This window comes from Typopeltis vanoorti, chromosome 9 (assembly GCF_054136105.1).
Source record: "Typopeltis vanoorti isolate ZY-2024b chromosome 9, IOZ_Tvanoo_1.0, whole genome shotgun sequence".
In the NCBI taxonomy this organism is placed as follows: domain Eukaryota; kingdom Metazoa; phylum Arthropoda; class Arachnida; order Uropygi; family Thelyphonidae; genus Typopeltis; species Typopeltis vanoorti.
In genome coordinates, this window is record NC_143557.1 from 145,146,719 (window position 1) to 145,159,397 (window position 12,679).

Consider the following 12,679-nt stretch of genomic DNA (forward strand, 5'->3'; position numbering starts at 1 on the left):
TTCATTAATTGGATTTGACGGCATTTAAATTCTTGCAAGAAGTATCTTTTGGCTTCAATTTGTTGAGTAGAAGAGAACTGGGTATTTTGGGTGATAATAGTGAAGTTAACATAACACACACACACACACCGTGCGATTTTCAGTGTGTGTGTGTGTGTTTAGGAAGGGACGACAAGCAATTGCTCACTCACTAAAAGACGCGCAGACTAAGCACTTAAATAGGAAAAATTCTATTTAAAGACAAAAGAAAGAAGCTTGCTTAATTATTATAGCGTGGATTAAAAATTTCAACAAAAATCATTCGTAAAAAAACGAAATCAAAAGATTTTACTAACATATATTAGGATATGTGTGTGTGCGCACAGGCAAATCGGTCACAGAACGCACGCGGTTAACAGAGAAAAATACAATCAGTGGGCTGTAGGAGGCGTGGTGTCTAGTTATGATGCACTGACGTCAGATATAATAAAGTAGCATAGAATGAAACAAGAAACGTCATTACTACTAAATAATCAGTTACAGTAGTGAATGGGGGGGGGGGGGATCTCTCTCTGCTCTAGTACCATTTGGTTTTATTTTCTCGTTTCAAAATTGGCGCAATGCAGGGGTTTTCGTGCAATACTTTTGCAGACTTTCGCTTCTCGCGGTGCATCACCCATTTTGGTTTGTAGACTTTGCTCTATCGCTCGAGGAACGCATGGAGTGCGATTTCCCTAAAGAAAATTCTTTTTCTTTTATTTGTGATAATATTAAGACATTAGTTAATGCAGTGCTCGTCCACACATCGCAAAACGAGTGGCGATAAGAACAAGGTCATTGAACTCCTCGTGACATTTCGAAGACTTTTCTATTTTAAGTCTCGCTTTGTTTCTTTCATTCTTTGAAGAGTCCATTTCTGTTCGCAAGATGATCGAGAGAAGCCTCGCAGTTAACGAAGACTCGTTTCACCACGGAATGGTGTTGTCCAGCTCTGCGAATGAGAGCGAAACAGTGAGGTCGTCAGTCTCGAGCCACACAAATCGTCTGCCTCAAAACTCGTCGAGTGAATTCAGCAAATGCACATCCGTGGCTAATATTAGCTGGCTCACCCTCCCATTTACGAGTAGAACAAACTCCCTCCTTCCTTTTTGGGGTGAGAAAGGGGAAATCGTGAGCAGCTCTTTCCTCAAGCTGAAGCGAGATTGGAGCGAAGATCACCAAGTGAAAACTTCAAATTTCTTGTGCTAAGCCTACGTACAATTGCTTATCTTTGTATACATCGATGAATGCAGATTAAAATATTTTTGACTACGTAGATCAGGCCGGACTGTCTTAGCCATCGCACACATCGAATTTCCGTTTGGGTTGTTTGGAATTACAACTGAGGTTCTGGTTTAGAGAAGAAAGAAAATTGGGATTAACTCATCCTCAGCTGAGTTAGTCCCAATTTTCTTTCTTAGTCTTAAGCCGATCCTCAGCTGAGCTCCAATAAACGATTCATCGCGTTCTTGGCGGGATTTTGAACACCAGTGTTTCCAGCTCAGGGCAAAGGTCACGCCAGTGTGGAGGCCGAGTTGCAGAACCGCTGAAAATATTCGGCAGCCATGAATGGTCGGAAATTTGTTAGAAAAGAAAGAAACACCCCGGGAACGGGACTTAACACTTTGGAAATTTCGTTCGGAGCGAGTTTGGCTGGTCTGGTGGTTATTGCGAGAAGGAAGAAGACGCGAATCGAATCCGAACAGTCGTTAGGTTGAAACACGGCTGGCTTTTTATTTCTCGAAATATACCTTTCCTGAGCTTTCCCCCACTCATCACCACCCTTTTCTTAGCAGATGAGAACTCTTCTAAGCAAACCTTGCATTCTGCCAGGTTGGTCTAAAATAAGTAACTAAACCGTCCTTAACGCAATCCCAAGCGAGAAGTGTCCCCGCTCTGATCTTCTTGCATGACGAACACCGTTGAAGTGAAATAGCAAAAACGGGCGATTAAGTTAGGACTGCTTCGTTTGGCTTTGAAAACTACTAAAACTAGAAAAACAATAAAACTTTCGTCTTCGTGGGCGATGCAGTAACTCGGTGTGTTATCTGGTGGCGATAACATCCGGGAACGACACACACACAGGGAAGAGCCTGTGACGCAAGAGGCGGTTTCGAAGGCCCTTCGAAACTGCGATGTCTTTAATTAGTAGTATCGGAAGTTAGGCAATCGCGATGCAACCTCCTTCTTTGCGATTGCCTTCCGATTGCAATTTTTTTTTTTTTTTTTTTGAAAAACAGCCAAAAGTCATTTCGAGCCAAATGTTGAGGAAGGTCGGCGGATGAGCACACTGAGCGATATCTTGTCAGGTCGCATCCGTGTCGAAACTTTCCTCGATGCAATCCCATTTTCTGTCGGAAAGGATCACGCGCTCTCTTCTCTCTAAATTTAACTTGTCAGGTCAGCGTCTGCGTCGCGTTTCTTATTCTTTCAACATTTTCGTACAAACTGTTGAACCACTTCGTCTGCGTCGGTGAGGTTTTTTTTTTGGGGGGGGGGGCTGTCAACTGCTGATCGTAATATTACTTTTTTACTCTTTCATGCGCCCACGAAAGAGAACCTAGACTACATTCGCAACGTGTGCAGTATTCGAATCGAAGCCTGTTGATTGGACAATTAACCACTCGGCCGTCTTTCAATATTTCAACTGAAAGTTTAAACCGGAATGAATGGAAAACGAAACAGGAAAATCCTTTCCGGTTGATGTTCGTAGCAGCAGACCAATCCAACGGGTACGCGGCCAATTCGTATTGCAATCCATCCTCGTGGATCTCCAACAGTCCTACTCACCGCACATAAGAAAGAAATCACTTTCGTCACTTTGTAGTTTAAGGACAGAAGGGTACTTTATTTACATACATACATATAATGTGTGTGTGTGTTATTTATAGGAAAAACACCCACTTTTCTCGCCACGAGAAGTTACCTTTCCTACAGAACACTTTTCAGGCCAGACGGTTATTGAAGCAAGATTCTCAGCAAGCGCTTGACCACAAATACAAATCGCCGATTATGTTAAATGCAGATCAACGAGGCACGTGCTGTTTAGCGGATAAACCAAATTATAAACCGAAGGATGCAGAGAGGTGTGTGGACGGGGAGGGGGATCAAATAAAGTGAAATATTTAAGGGGAAGATTTAGACAAGTGCAGAGTAAAATGGTTCTGATATTTATTTTCTTTGGGGGTCGATGCCACAACAAACTGCATTTACATTCTCAATCCGATTGCAATTCGTTACACGCGTAGGGGAATTGCCGAGTGTCTCTGGACCCGATCAACTCCGAAAGGCAGCCGACCCGCGGAACAGTTTCTTCCTGAATCCGCACAGGGTATCGCACCACCGAATGAGACAAAAAAGGCGTCTCACTTGGCCGCGTGAGCAATGGCGACCTTCAGGTCTTTGGCCAGATGAGAGACGTCCACGACGCTGTCGACCATCTCCTGCACGGCCGCCACAGACGGGAACTGCAGGGCTGCCTTCTTAGTGGTGGTCACCACGGACTTCAGGGAGTCGCAAAGACTGTTGGAGCATTGCATGACCTTGTTCTTGACCCCGAGGCTCGTCACGTTCCGATGCACGGTGTCGCCAATGTATACCAACTTGTGAGCGCTGATGATGACGAACTTCGTGTGTCCGATGAACACCTTCGGGGGTTGGTTCTTGTCGATGGTCAGCATGAACGCGTCGATAGCGTTGGTCAGGAAGGTCATGTGCATGTCCATTTGGTTGTCGTAGAACTGCAGCAGCTGAAGTTCGTTCGCGTTCAGGAGGTTCGATCCGTTTTCGGGAGGCTGAACAGGAAACTTGCTGACGTCATCGTCCACGGGGATCTGCGATTCCTTCACAAGATTTTCAAAGGATTTGTGAAGCTGCTTGGGGAGCGCCGCTTTGATTTCTTCGTTCTCTCGCTCCACCGCTTCTTTCGACTCCAGGTTGACGTAATCATAATCGTTGGCCAACTGCCTGCTGTCCCGCTCGGTCAGAATAGCGCCGTGTCCCGTGACCGGGGGAGGAGCAGGCAGGGGCCGTTCTTGAACGTTCTGCCTGTTCAGAGAGTCGGTCTTGTTGCTCAGTTTCTCTGGAACCTCGTCCGTCTTGGGAATCACCGTCTTCCCGCCCACGATGAGCTGAGACCGCTTGAATATCAGCGTGCAGTTGCCTTGAATGAACGACGCCACCTGTCGGACATCCTCGACGAGTCCTCGGGCGCACGCCACTAACTGGTCCAGTTCGTCCGGGGTGCCGGACTCGTCCGACGTGATCAGTTTGGGGATCTGCCACCCCTTTTCGTCCAGGGATTGCGTCGTTGCCAGAACGATCGTGTTCGAGTCCAAGAGAGGTTTCACCAGCTTTCCCAATTTATGACACAGCGTTCGATCGGGGGCGTGGCTCGAATTCGCCAGGGCCCCGTGCACGAAAGCGAGGAACTCTTTCAGAGCGTTGCGCAACCTCTGACAGGTCATCTTGATGTCGTAGATTTTCACCTCCATGTTTTCTCTTTTCCTCCAGGTGGCGCTGACGAAGCTGAACAGTTTTGAAATTGCGCCCTGCACCTCTTGATGCAGCTTCACCAACATTTCCATGGCGGCATCGAGCTCGAGGGGGAGCTCCTTGCCCTCGATGTTCGGGAAGTTCTCTTTGAAGTCGTGAGAGTCGTTGCTGGAGGAAGAGAGTCTCCGGTCGTGGTCCACTTCGTCATTTTTGGGCAGCGAACCGACGTCGCGGGTGACCTGTGGGGGAACGTCGTAGACTCCTTCGCTCACTTGACACTTGGCGGGTCTCGGAGCAGGGGGAATGTCGTAGAACTGCGAGATGATGTTAGAAGGGATGTTGTACAAGTCGGCAGGCCCTTTAGTAGGCGGATGAGCTGCGCTGCTTATTAGTGACCTCTGAGGACCAGCAGGGGGGATGTCGTACACTTCGTGACATTGATCTAGGCTGGAGCGGTTGGAGTCGCACAAACTAGACAATGAAAGGGACATGTTCAAGCTGGATTGGCTGCTCGAAGGGGAGAGCGCCGAAGAGGAGCTGGTCGACATGACGGATACCCCGCTGGATCGCTTCGAAGGAGGCACATCGTAGGTGGTGCCGCGGATGTTCCTCGAATGAGGAGAAGGGACATCGTAGGCATCCGCCATGGGCGCACTCAGGTAGGAGGATGGGATGTCGTAAGCGCCGGGATTTTCCTTCGCCTCTACTAAACGAGGGGCCGCTGGAATGTCGTATGCCCCACCGACAACAGTAACGTCTCCGTTAGCGGTGGGAACGTCGTAATCGAAAGCTTTCGGCACGTCATACGAGGGCACGAAGATGTTTCCATGTCCTTCCTCGCACGAAATCTGCCGAGGAACGTCGTACGGTAGAGAGTGGAATTTAGGTTCGTCGTAGGCGCCGTGACCTCTGACCAGCCGTGGACTTGGTGGCGTGTCGTAACTACCTGCAAAATAAAAGACAGAATTCAGATCGGCGAAGCGAAATTCCAGTTCTTAAACAAAAACAAACAAAAAATTGTTTTTTTTTAAAGTAAAAAGTAATTTTTAAGTAAAAAAATTTGTAATTTTTTTTACTTAAAAAGAAATGTTCTCCGTGGCCTTTGAAGAAGCATTGAAGGTGGGGAGGGGGGGAGCAGTGCGATGCTCGCAAAGTGCTTTGGAACAGTTCGAATTCAGTTCAGGCGCGTAACAAATTCATCTCATTTAACGTACTTCGGAACATGCTTGATTGGTCGGCAAATAATTTGCGAGGGTGGAGGAGCTTTGTTTTTTTTCCCCACAAGAAAAGTGGTTTATTTGGGTTTCGTTTCTTTCTTTCTTTCTCTCTCAATGCTGTCACTTTGATACTCTTCGAACACATTTTTGCTCCGCCTACAGAGTAGTTGGACTCCTTTGCGCTTTACGAATTATTTTAGAAATCGGAAGGCCTTCACCCCTCTCGCCATTGCCGAGGTCATTCCTCCAGAGGATGTCTCGTCATTCTGAGTGAGCGGCGTTTATTTACTGCAGTTTTAAGGTTGATTGAGCAAAGTTAAGGCACTCGAAAACCAACTTGAGGAAATCTTGCGTATTTCCTTCTAAGACATACTCGTATTAACCCATCATTATTAAACACTGGATCAGGAATTAGATCGGCTTAAGATACTATACATGGTACTATGATGGTAAGATGCTAGTCTGATTATTCTCTTTGGACTCCACTATTGTCAGATTTAAGACAATATTAAATAGTTTCCTTCCGTCTTAGATCTTCATCTTCCTGTAGGTCTTTTTCTTGGCATCAAACGCTAGCTTTGCCAATTTTTCCTCTCCCTTTCTGTTGTGAGTGACCACACGTGCTTAGATTAACTCCGCTCACACACTTCCGAATGCTCCTCATTTTTAAATGGTGTCCGTCTGTGGTTCTCTCACCTCAACCTTTCACTGTTTTTCATCTCAGTCGATTCCTGAGCTAAACAAAGAGCCTCGACAAAGTTCCTCCAGCTACTACGGAGAACCTTATTATTTACTCCCCCTCCCCCTTCAGCGGTTAGAAACTTTCAATACCGACGAGCTCCGTTCACCTCATGATCCGTTTCTGATTCTCAGGTTCTATAAAACAGTTGAGTTCAGTCCTGTACAGAACACTTTTAGAATGACGTTACTTATTACTGTTCCAGAGTTTGAAAATATCTTCGAATGGTCACGAATCAACACCATTATTTATTATTACGGGACTTCCCTGAAGTCAGAGAAGGGTCCATCTTAATACCTGCACTAGCTTCATACTTATTCTTCAATTCATTCAAACTACTCGTACTTGCATTCACAATCTGCAAAGACAATCCATTCCGACAAGGAGAGAAAAAACTAGCTCTCACCCCCTTCTTGACACCATTCATTCTCGACTTCCAAAGATGTCCTTTCCCTTCGGATATCATTTTTAACACTCTCCTCGTCGCTCTCTCTAAGTAGCAGTTCAGAATCACAGCAGAAACCGGGAGACCAGACCTGTGCACAATAGTCCAAGTGGGGTCTTATCAAGGCCTTGTAAAGAGAACTTCCTTATTCTTATATATCAGTATTCGTTTTAGCATTGCAATTATCTTTTGAGCTGTATTTACAATATTTGCTGTATGACCTTTGAACTTCAACTTCCTATCTATTAACACTTCAAGATCCCTAGCCTCGTCAGTTTCTTCTAGCGTAATCCCAACAATATAATACGACATTGGATATCTAATCAGGCCAAAGTGCATTTATTAACACAGAAATGACAGCTGTTTTCACATGAACACGATTCCAGCTTTTTCAAATTATTCTGCAAGTGCTGCATATCAGCAGCATTACTGATTACCTTACCTATCTTTGCATCATCAGCAAATAGCTGTATGTCGCTTGTCAAATCCTTCCCAATATCATTAATGTACAGATTGAATAGCAATGGACCAAGCAGTGATCCTTTTGATACAAAACTAGTCCCCTTAACTCTTTCCGACTTTTACCATTTTTCATATACCACGTTTCGATACGTCAGTCAGCCATCCTCTTATCCACGCTAATACTTTATAATCCAATCCCATATTTTCCAATTAATGCATCAATCTTCCACGCTGTATCCTCTCAAAAGCAAGTCCAAAAGTATATCCATTCCTCTTATCTAACTGGAGGGTAACTTGATTAGAAAATTATAAAATCCTGCTGAAAGGAATAACCAGTTCAGCTGAACATTCTTTTAGCATAAGTGCTGATATCTCATAGTTCATATTGCAGAATTCTTATTTAGTTGTTTGTGTGTAACAGCTCTAATACTTCTGCCTCATACACCTGAGTTTCTTTATCAAATGAAGTGATAGCTGGATAATTTCTTTATCCAGCTTCGCCGAAGGAAGAAATTGTGTCCAATAAAGCTTGCACATAATATTTGCATAAATCTTACCAGGAAAACTCAGTAGAGAAATACCTCCTTAATTCTCAAATTAAGTTTTATTTCCCTTTTTCTATATGGGTACTATGAGAGCTCTCCTGCAATCATCTGGAATATTTTGCCACCGTCTTGATATTTATTTTCTATATTCTTGCCAAAGTCCTCCAATGACTTTTGTTTAGCTAGTTTTACACAGTGTTTACTTTCTTACATTTGTCTCTGTATTTCTAACAGCATAAGTTGACTTATTTGCCAGGAACTTTTGATATGTTTTCTTCTTTTCCTTCACTGCCTCTTTAACTTCCTGTGTTCACCAGGGAGTTCTGATTTTTTTATCATTGCAGACAACCTGACCACATGCCTATCTGGCTGAATCAATCAGAGTTTTCTTCAAGGCTTGCCACTGAATCTCCAAGGTTTGGTTCCTGTTCTCAAACTTTCAATTTTTTCTTGAATATTCTTTGTGTATTTTAGTCTACAGTTCACATCTGATAGCTGCTCAACTTTTATTCGCTTGAAAACTTTCTCACATGTTCTTCTTTTCGATATGAAATTCAGTTTTATCCTGCTCAAGACTAAATAGTGATCACTTCCAATTTCAAATCCTCTGTACACTCTGGTGTCCTGCACCAGGGAGAAAACATCACTATCAACAATAACATAGTCAACGAGACTTTTCTTATTCCTTGATTCTTCTCTTAATGTGAAATGTGTAGGAACATGGTGTTAGTAATAACTAATGCATATCCTGAGCAGAAATCCATCAGGCATTCATTATCATTATTATTCGCTTTGCGCTTTTCCCCGAATTTTACCCAAACATCTTGTTCAGATGTCGAACAACAAGCAACTTTTGTTTTGTAAATGCTCGACATAAATACTCGTTGTTCAGTTCTCCATGATGATATTTCCCACATCACTATCTGAAATTGCCTGCCCCTTCAAGAAAATATCCTCACATTTAGTGTTGAATAGCACAGCTACTCCTTTTCCCTGATTGTTATTGCCTGAATACAACATCTTGTATTTGTTGCTTAGGAAGACCGCATTTGTTTGTGTGTTGTTTGTTTCGTTGACACGTATTAAGCCCATCTGGCACTTCACTTTGTTCTTCTGCTAATTCCCTTTCTTTTCCATTGATGCTTCTTATATTGATGGTGGCAATCTTGAACTCTGCTTATGTTGAGTTGGGATTTGTTCTTTTTTTTTCTTGATCCCCTTGACGAAAACAAAGGAGACCGTGTTGAACTGGGTAACTCTCCAGCCGGCACGAAGTTCTGTCATCATTTTGCATTGTGGTTTAAGCCAATAAGAATACAATTTGGTCGGCTAAATCCCAAATTGCTAGGCCACGCCCTTTCGATCAGTATCCAGACAGATACCAGACAAGGTGCACCATGAGAAGGTGAGGATTGAACATTAGTTAGAAGCCCTGGTCGGTCCGCCGTATTCCTTAAAAGGCTAAGTGAAGAATAGTATGCTAACCGGTTTGAATCGTACATCCGAATCGGAGAGAAATATTTCTGTTCGCCATTGCAGCAAAACAGAGAAAAGTCATTCATAACATAAAGTGATTGATCTCCAGGAGTGATTGCGTTCCATGATCCGGAAGAATTCCCAGGAATCTTGCGCTTCCCTATTAGATGCAGAAATGGAATAAGTAATCGCACTAACGAATCCAATAGATTTTCTTTTTCTTCTCTCGTTTCCCATTTAGATCTGCCAGTTTTTCTGGAGTCGACACCCTCATCTATCAACAATAAACCCGAAACATTTCTGTTGTGGCTCACAAAATCGGGTTCTAATTCGTGGGTTTGTACCAGAGAATTCCTTCGTGTTTCTGATGAACAAATCTTCCAAAATGCTCTTCGTATTTCAGAAATTTTGTATTTCCAGACGCGCTAAACATCCAAGTAGAGGGTTGTTTCGAGCGAAAGATACGCGAGGTTTCGAAGCGCACGAGCTGAAGGAGAAAGTGGGAACGTTGCTGAAGAGATGGACCGAATTCCACTTCGCTGGCACAGAAGTCAAAAGAGGGAAATCACGTGTTTTTACCTTAATGATCAAATACCGTCGTTTGTTTTCTTACGGGGTGATTGTGCGGGCGATCACCCACGACGAACTACATTTCCTGATGCGGAGGAATGCACGATACGCATCACACCACCGCTGCTATCGATCGCCATGTGCAGGCACTTAGCATGTACTCTGCACGGTGTTGGCGCTCACTGGAGCAGTGCTGTCCACGGTGCATGGGGGGGGGGTGAGAAAGGAGGAGCGAAGCAGTGCGTGGTTTAGTAGGACTCTTGGTCAGGCGAAAGCACCGCGCTGTCGCAGAACAAACTCCGTTGCTGCTGAACTGTGGTGGATTCACAAATCACGCCTGGATGAACTGAAAATAGTTCTCCCTTTCCTCCCCCCAGCTGTTTTCCCCTCCCTTAAACCCTTTTAAGCAGATGATGAACAAACTCATTTTCAAAGCGAACCGAAATCAGGAAATTTGTTTTCTTCTCCAAACGGCTTTCCGGTTCCAATTTCTCGGACCTTTTTCTCTTCCTTCTAATTCTGCCTGTAAAGCAAGGATTGGATTACGCGATTACGGGGGAGGGGGGGAAGGGCTTTTGCGTTTCTATTTCAGGATTACGCAGTCTCTTTTGTCCCAAACAGCTTGACTCCTCATTATTCTGAAGTCTGCATGTGACAGATGACTCCTGGCGTTGGCTTTTTATTTCGTCAAATTCCACTAAGTTTTTATCCGTGCGTGCAGATCTTACCCATTCAATTCGTTCCAAAGTAACGAAGAAATCCATCGAGATCTACTGGACTCTTACGATTCGCAATAAGATATTGCTTCTACGGTTTCCCTCACCATCGACCTTGTTCCTTACGTCATTTGTCCATCTTTAGACAAAAAACATTGCGGACTCAGTTCTTGGTATTTCTGATTCCTATCTTATATTTTCTTATCTTATTTTATTCAAAAATCCCCCCCCCCATTGAAACAGCCAGTTACTGTTCAGTACCAGAGCCGTGGTACCCTCTTCCCTTTTTTCTCACAAATTGAATACAAATTTTTAGAGCGTGTTGGGTACGCAAAAATAAATAAATGAAATATTACAAGCGCACAAGGTGACGTCATCAAAATGATTACCTTGGACACAATGGAGCGTGGGATTCGCTATTCTGTGTTGGGAAGAGGGATGAGGAACGTCGTAGGCTTCTACGGGTCTTCCGCTGCCAGGAACATCGTACAGGTACACGTCGCCCACCCTCTGCGGGGTCACCACCTGCAAAACAAAAATAAATTTCGCTACTTCGTTTCGATGAACTAGAACAGGTTCGAGTCCACCGAAGCATCAATGCGAGGCTTCGGCCGACTCGACAGAAGCTGGCCAAAGACCAGCCTGCTGCTAACTGGAATATTTAATTAAGGAAAATGAAGTTAAAAGAGAAGGGGTTCCCCATTGCACACCCCCCTTTCTTTCTTTACTTTCCCGAATGGTCGAAATGAGAGTTTTCTTAATAACTTTCTCTGGGGGAGGGGGGTTAACTTGCGAGGGAATGTCCCGTTTGAAGGGTGCCCCAGGCGAGGGACATTTTTCAGTGTTTAAAACAGGTTCGATGTTTTCTTGACGCATTTCGGAGAAAATTTCTCGCGGAGCCCGCCTTCGAAAACGGTCGGTGTCAAGGTCGAATGCAAGGTCACATTCTGGTACGCGGTCACCGATTAGCGAAGGGGCTGCCAAACGGGTCGTGGGAGAGAGAGAGAAAGGGAGGAAGTTCCAGAACAAAGCGATTCTTTGCGCAAATCTCTGACGGAGTTTCGCCGCTGAAATCTGTCGTCCCTGACACGTCATTCACACCCTCCCCACGTACAAAGGAGTCTGTGATTTATCGCTGCAGTGGCGCCATCTGTGGCATCACAGTAAACACTACGCCCGTTTCGTCTCATTACAGAGACAACGCCGGTCTGGTTGGCCGAGTGGTTAGCGTCTCCGCTCTGCAGCCAAGAGGACGCGGGTTCGAATCCCGTTTGAAGGATGTGGGCAGGGATGTTTGTGAGTGTCCTACTAACCAATTACTGCTGTGACCTGTGTCGTGGCGCAGTATGACCCTTGATGTCTTTGCGACATAAAAATCAAATCAACAACAACAGAGACGGCAGCTCAGGGAAGGGGGGGGAGGATGTTACGATCGTAAATATGCGGGGATTTGCAGTTTGTTTTCGGCACAAGTGCAACACAGCAAGCGAGAAAGAAGTAAACAAACACGAAAAACCAAACTTGACAACACGAAGGAAATGTCGGGAGAGGGGCGAAAAGGAATTTCACCCTTCCCTGGTGGATTCCCTTCTCTACGCTACGAAAAGAGCGAAAAAAGGTTGGTCCAAGGATCCTCTGACCAACCTTTTTTCGTTCGGACCAACAGGATTACGATAAACGCATCCGGGGGGGGGGGGGAGGTTCTCTTTCCTATGAAAGTGTTGGGCAGAATTATGTGGCAGGAAAGAGGGGGGGGGGGGGCTTTACCCGAATGCGCGTAATCCAGCTCTGAATGGAATTGGCTTTTTATGAACTGCAGTTGAACTGACGTCTAGTTGATTGTAATTGTGTGGGGGGGGGAGAACTAGAAAAAGGGACCGTTCTTATACTTGAGGAAATGTGAAGCATCACTGGGTGGAGCCAGTTTGTCAACCGTCCGAGTTTTAGAGAACTCTGACTGAAAGAGAGAAGTCTCTCAGCCAACAAAACTCGCGGGG

The 12,679-nt window shown here is 44.8% G+C and overlaps 1 protein-coding gene across 2 annotated transcripts in view; it reads right to left on the bottom strand.

Annotated features, from left to right (window-relative positions):
- Window positions 1-3,172: 3,172 nt before the first annotated feature.
- The window catches only part of LOC150103659 (breast cancer anti-estrogen resistance protein 1-like), a 91,966-nt gene continuing 82,459 nt past the window's right edge, over window positions 3,173-12,679 (bottom strand). For both annotated transcript variants that reach the window (XM_090398378.1, XM_090398377.1), the window contains exons 3-4: window positions 11,072-11,207; window positions 3,173-5,458 (exon numbers count right to left, since the gene is read on the bottom strand). In XM_090398378.1, coding sequence (XP_090254504.1) covers window positions 3,384-5,458; window positions 11,072-11,207 — 2,211 coding nt within the window. In that variant the 3' untranslated portion in view covers window positions 3,173-3,383. The remainder of the gene's footprint in view (window positions 5,459-11,071; window positions 11,208-12,679) is intronic.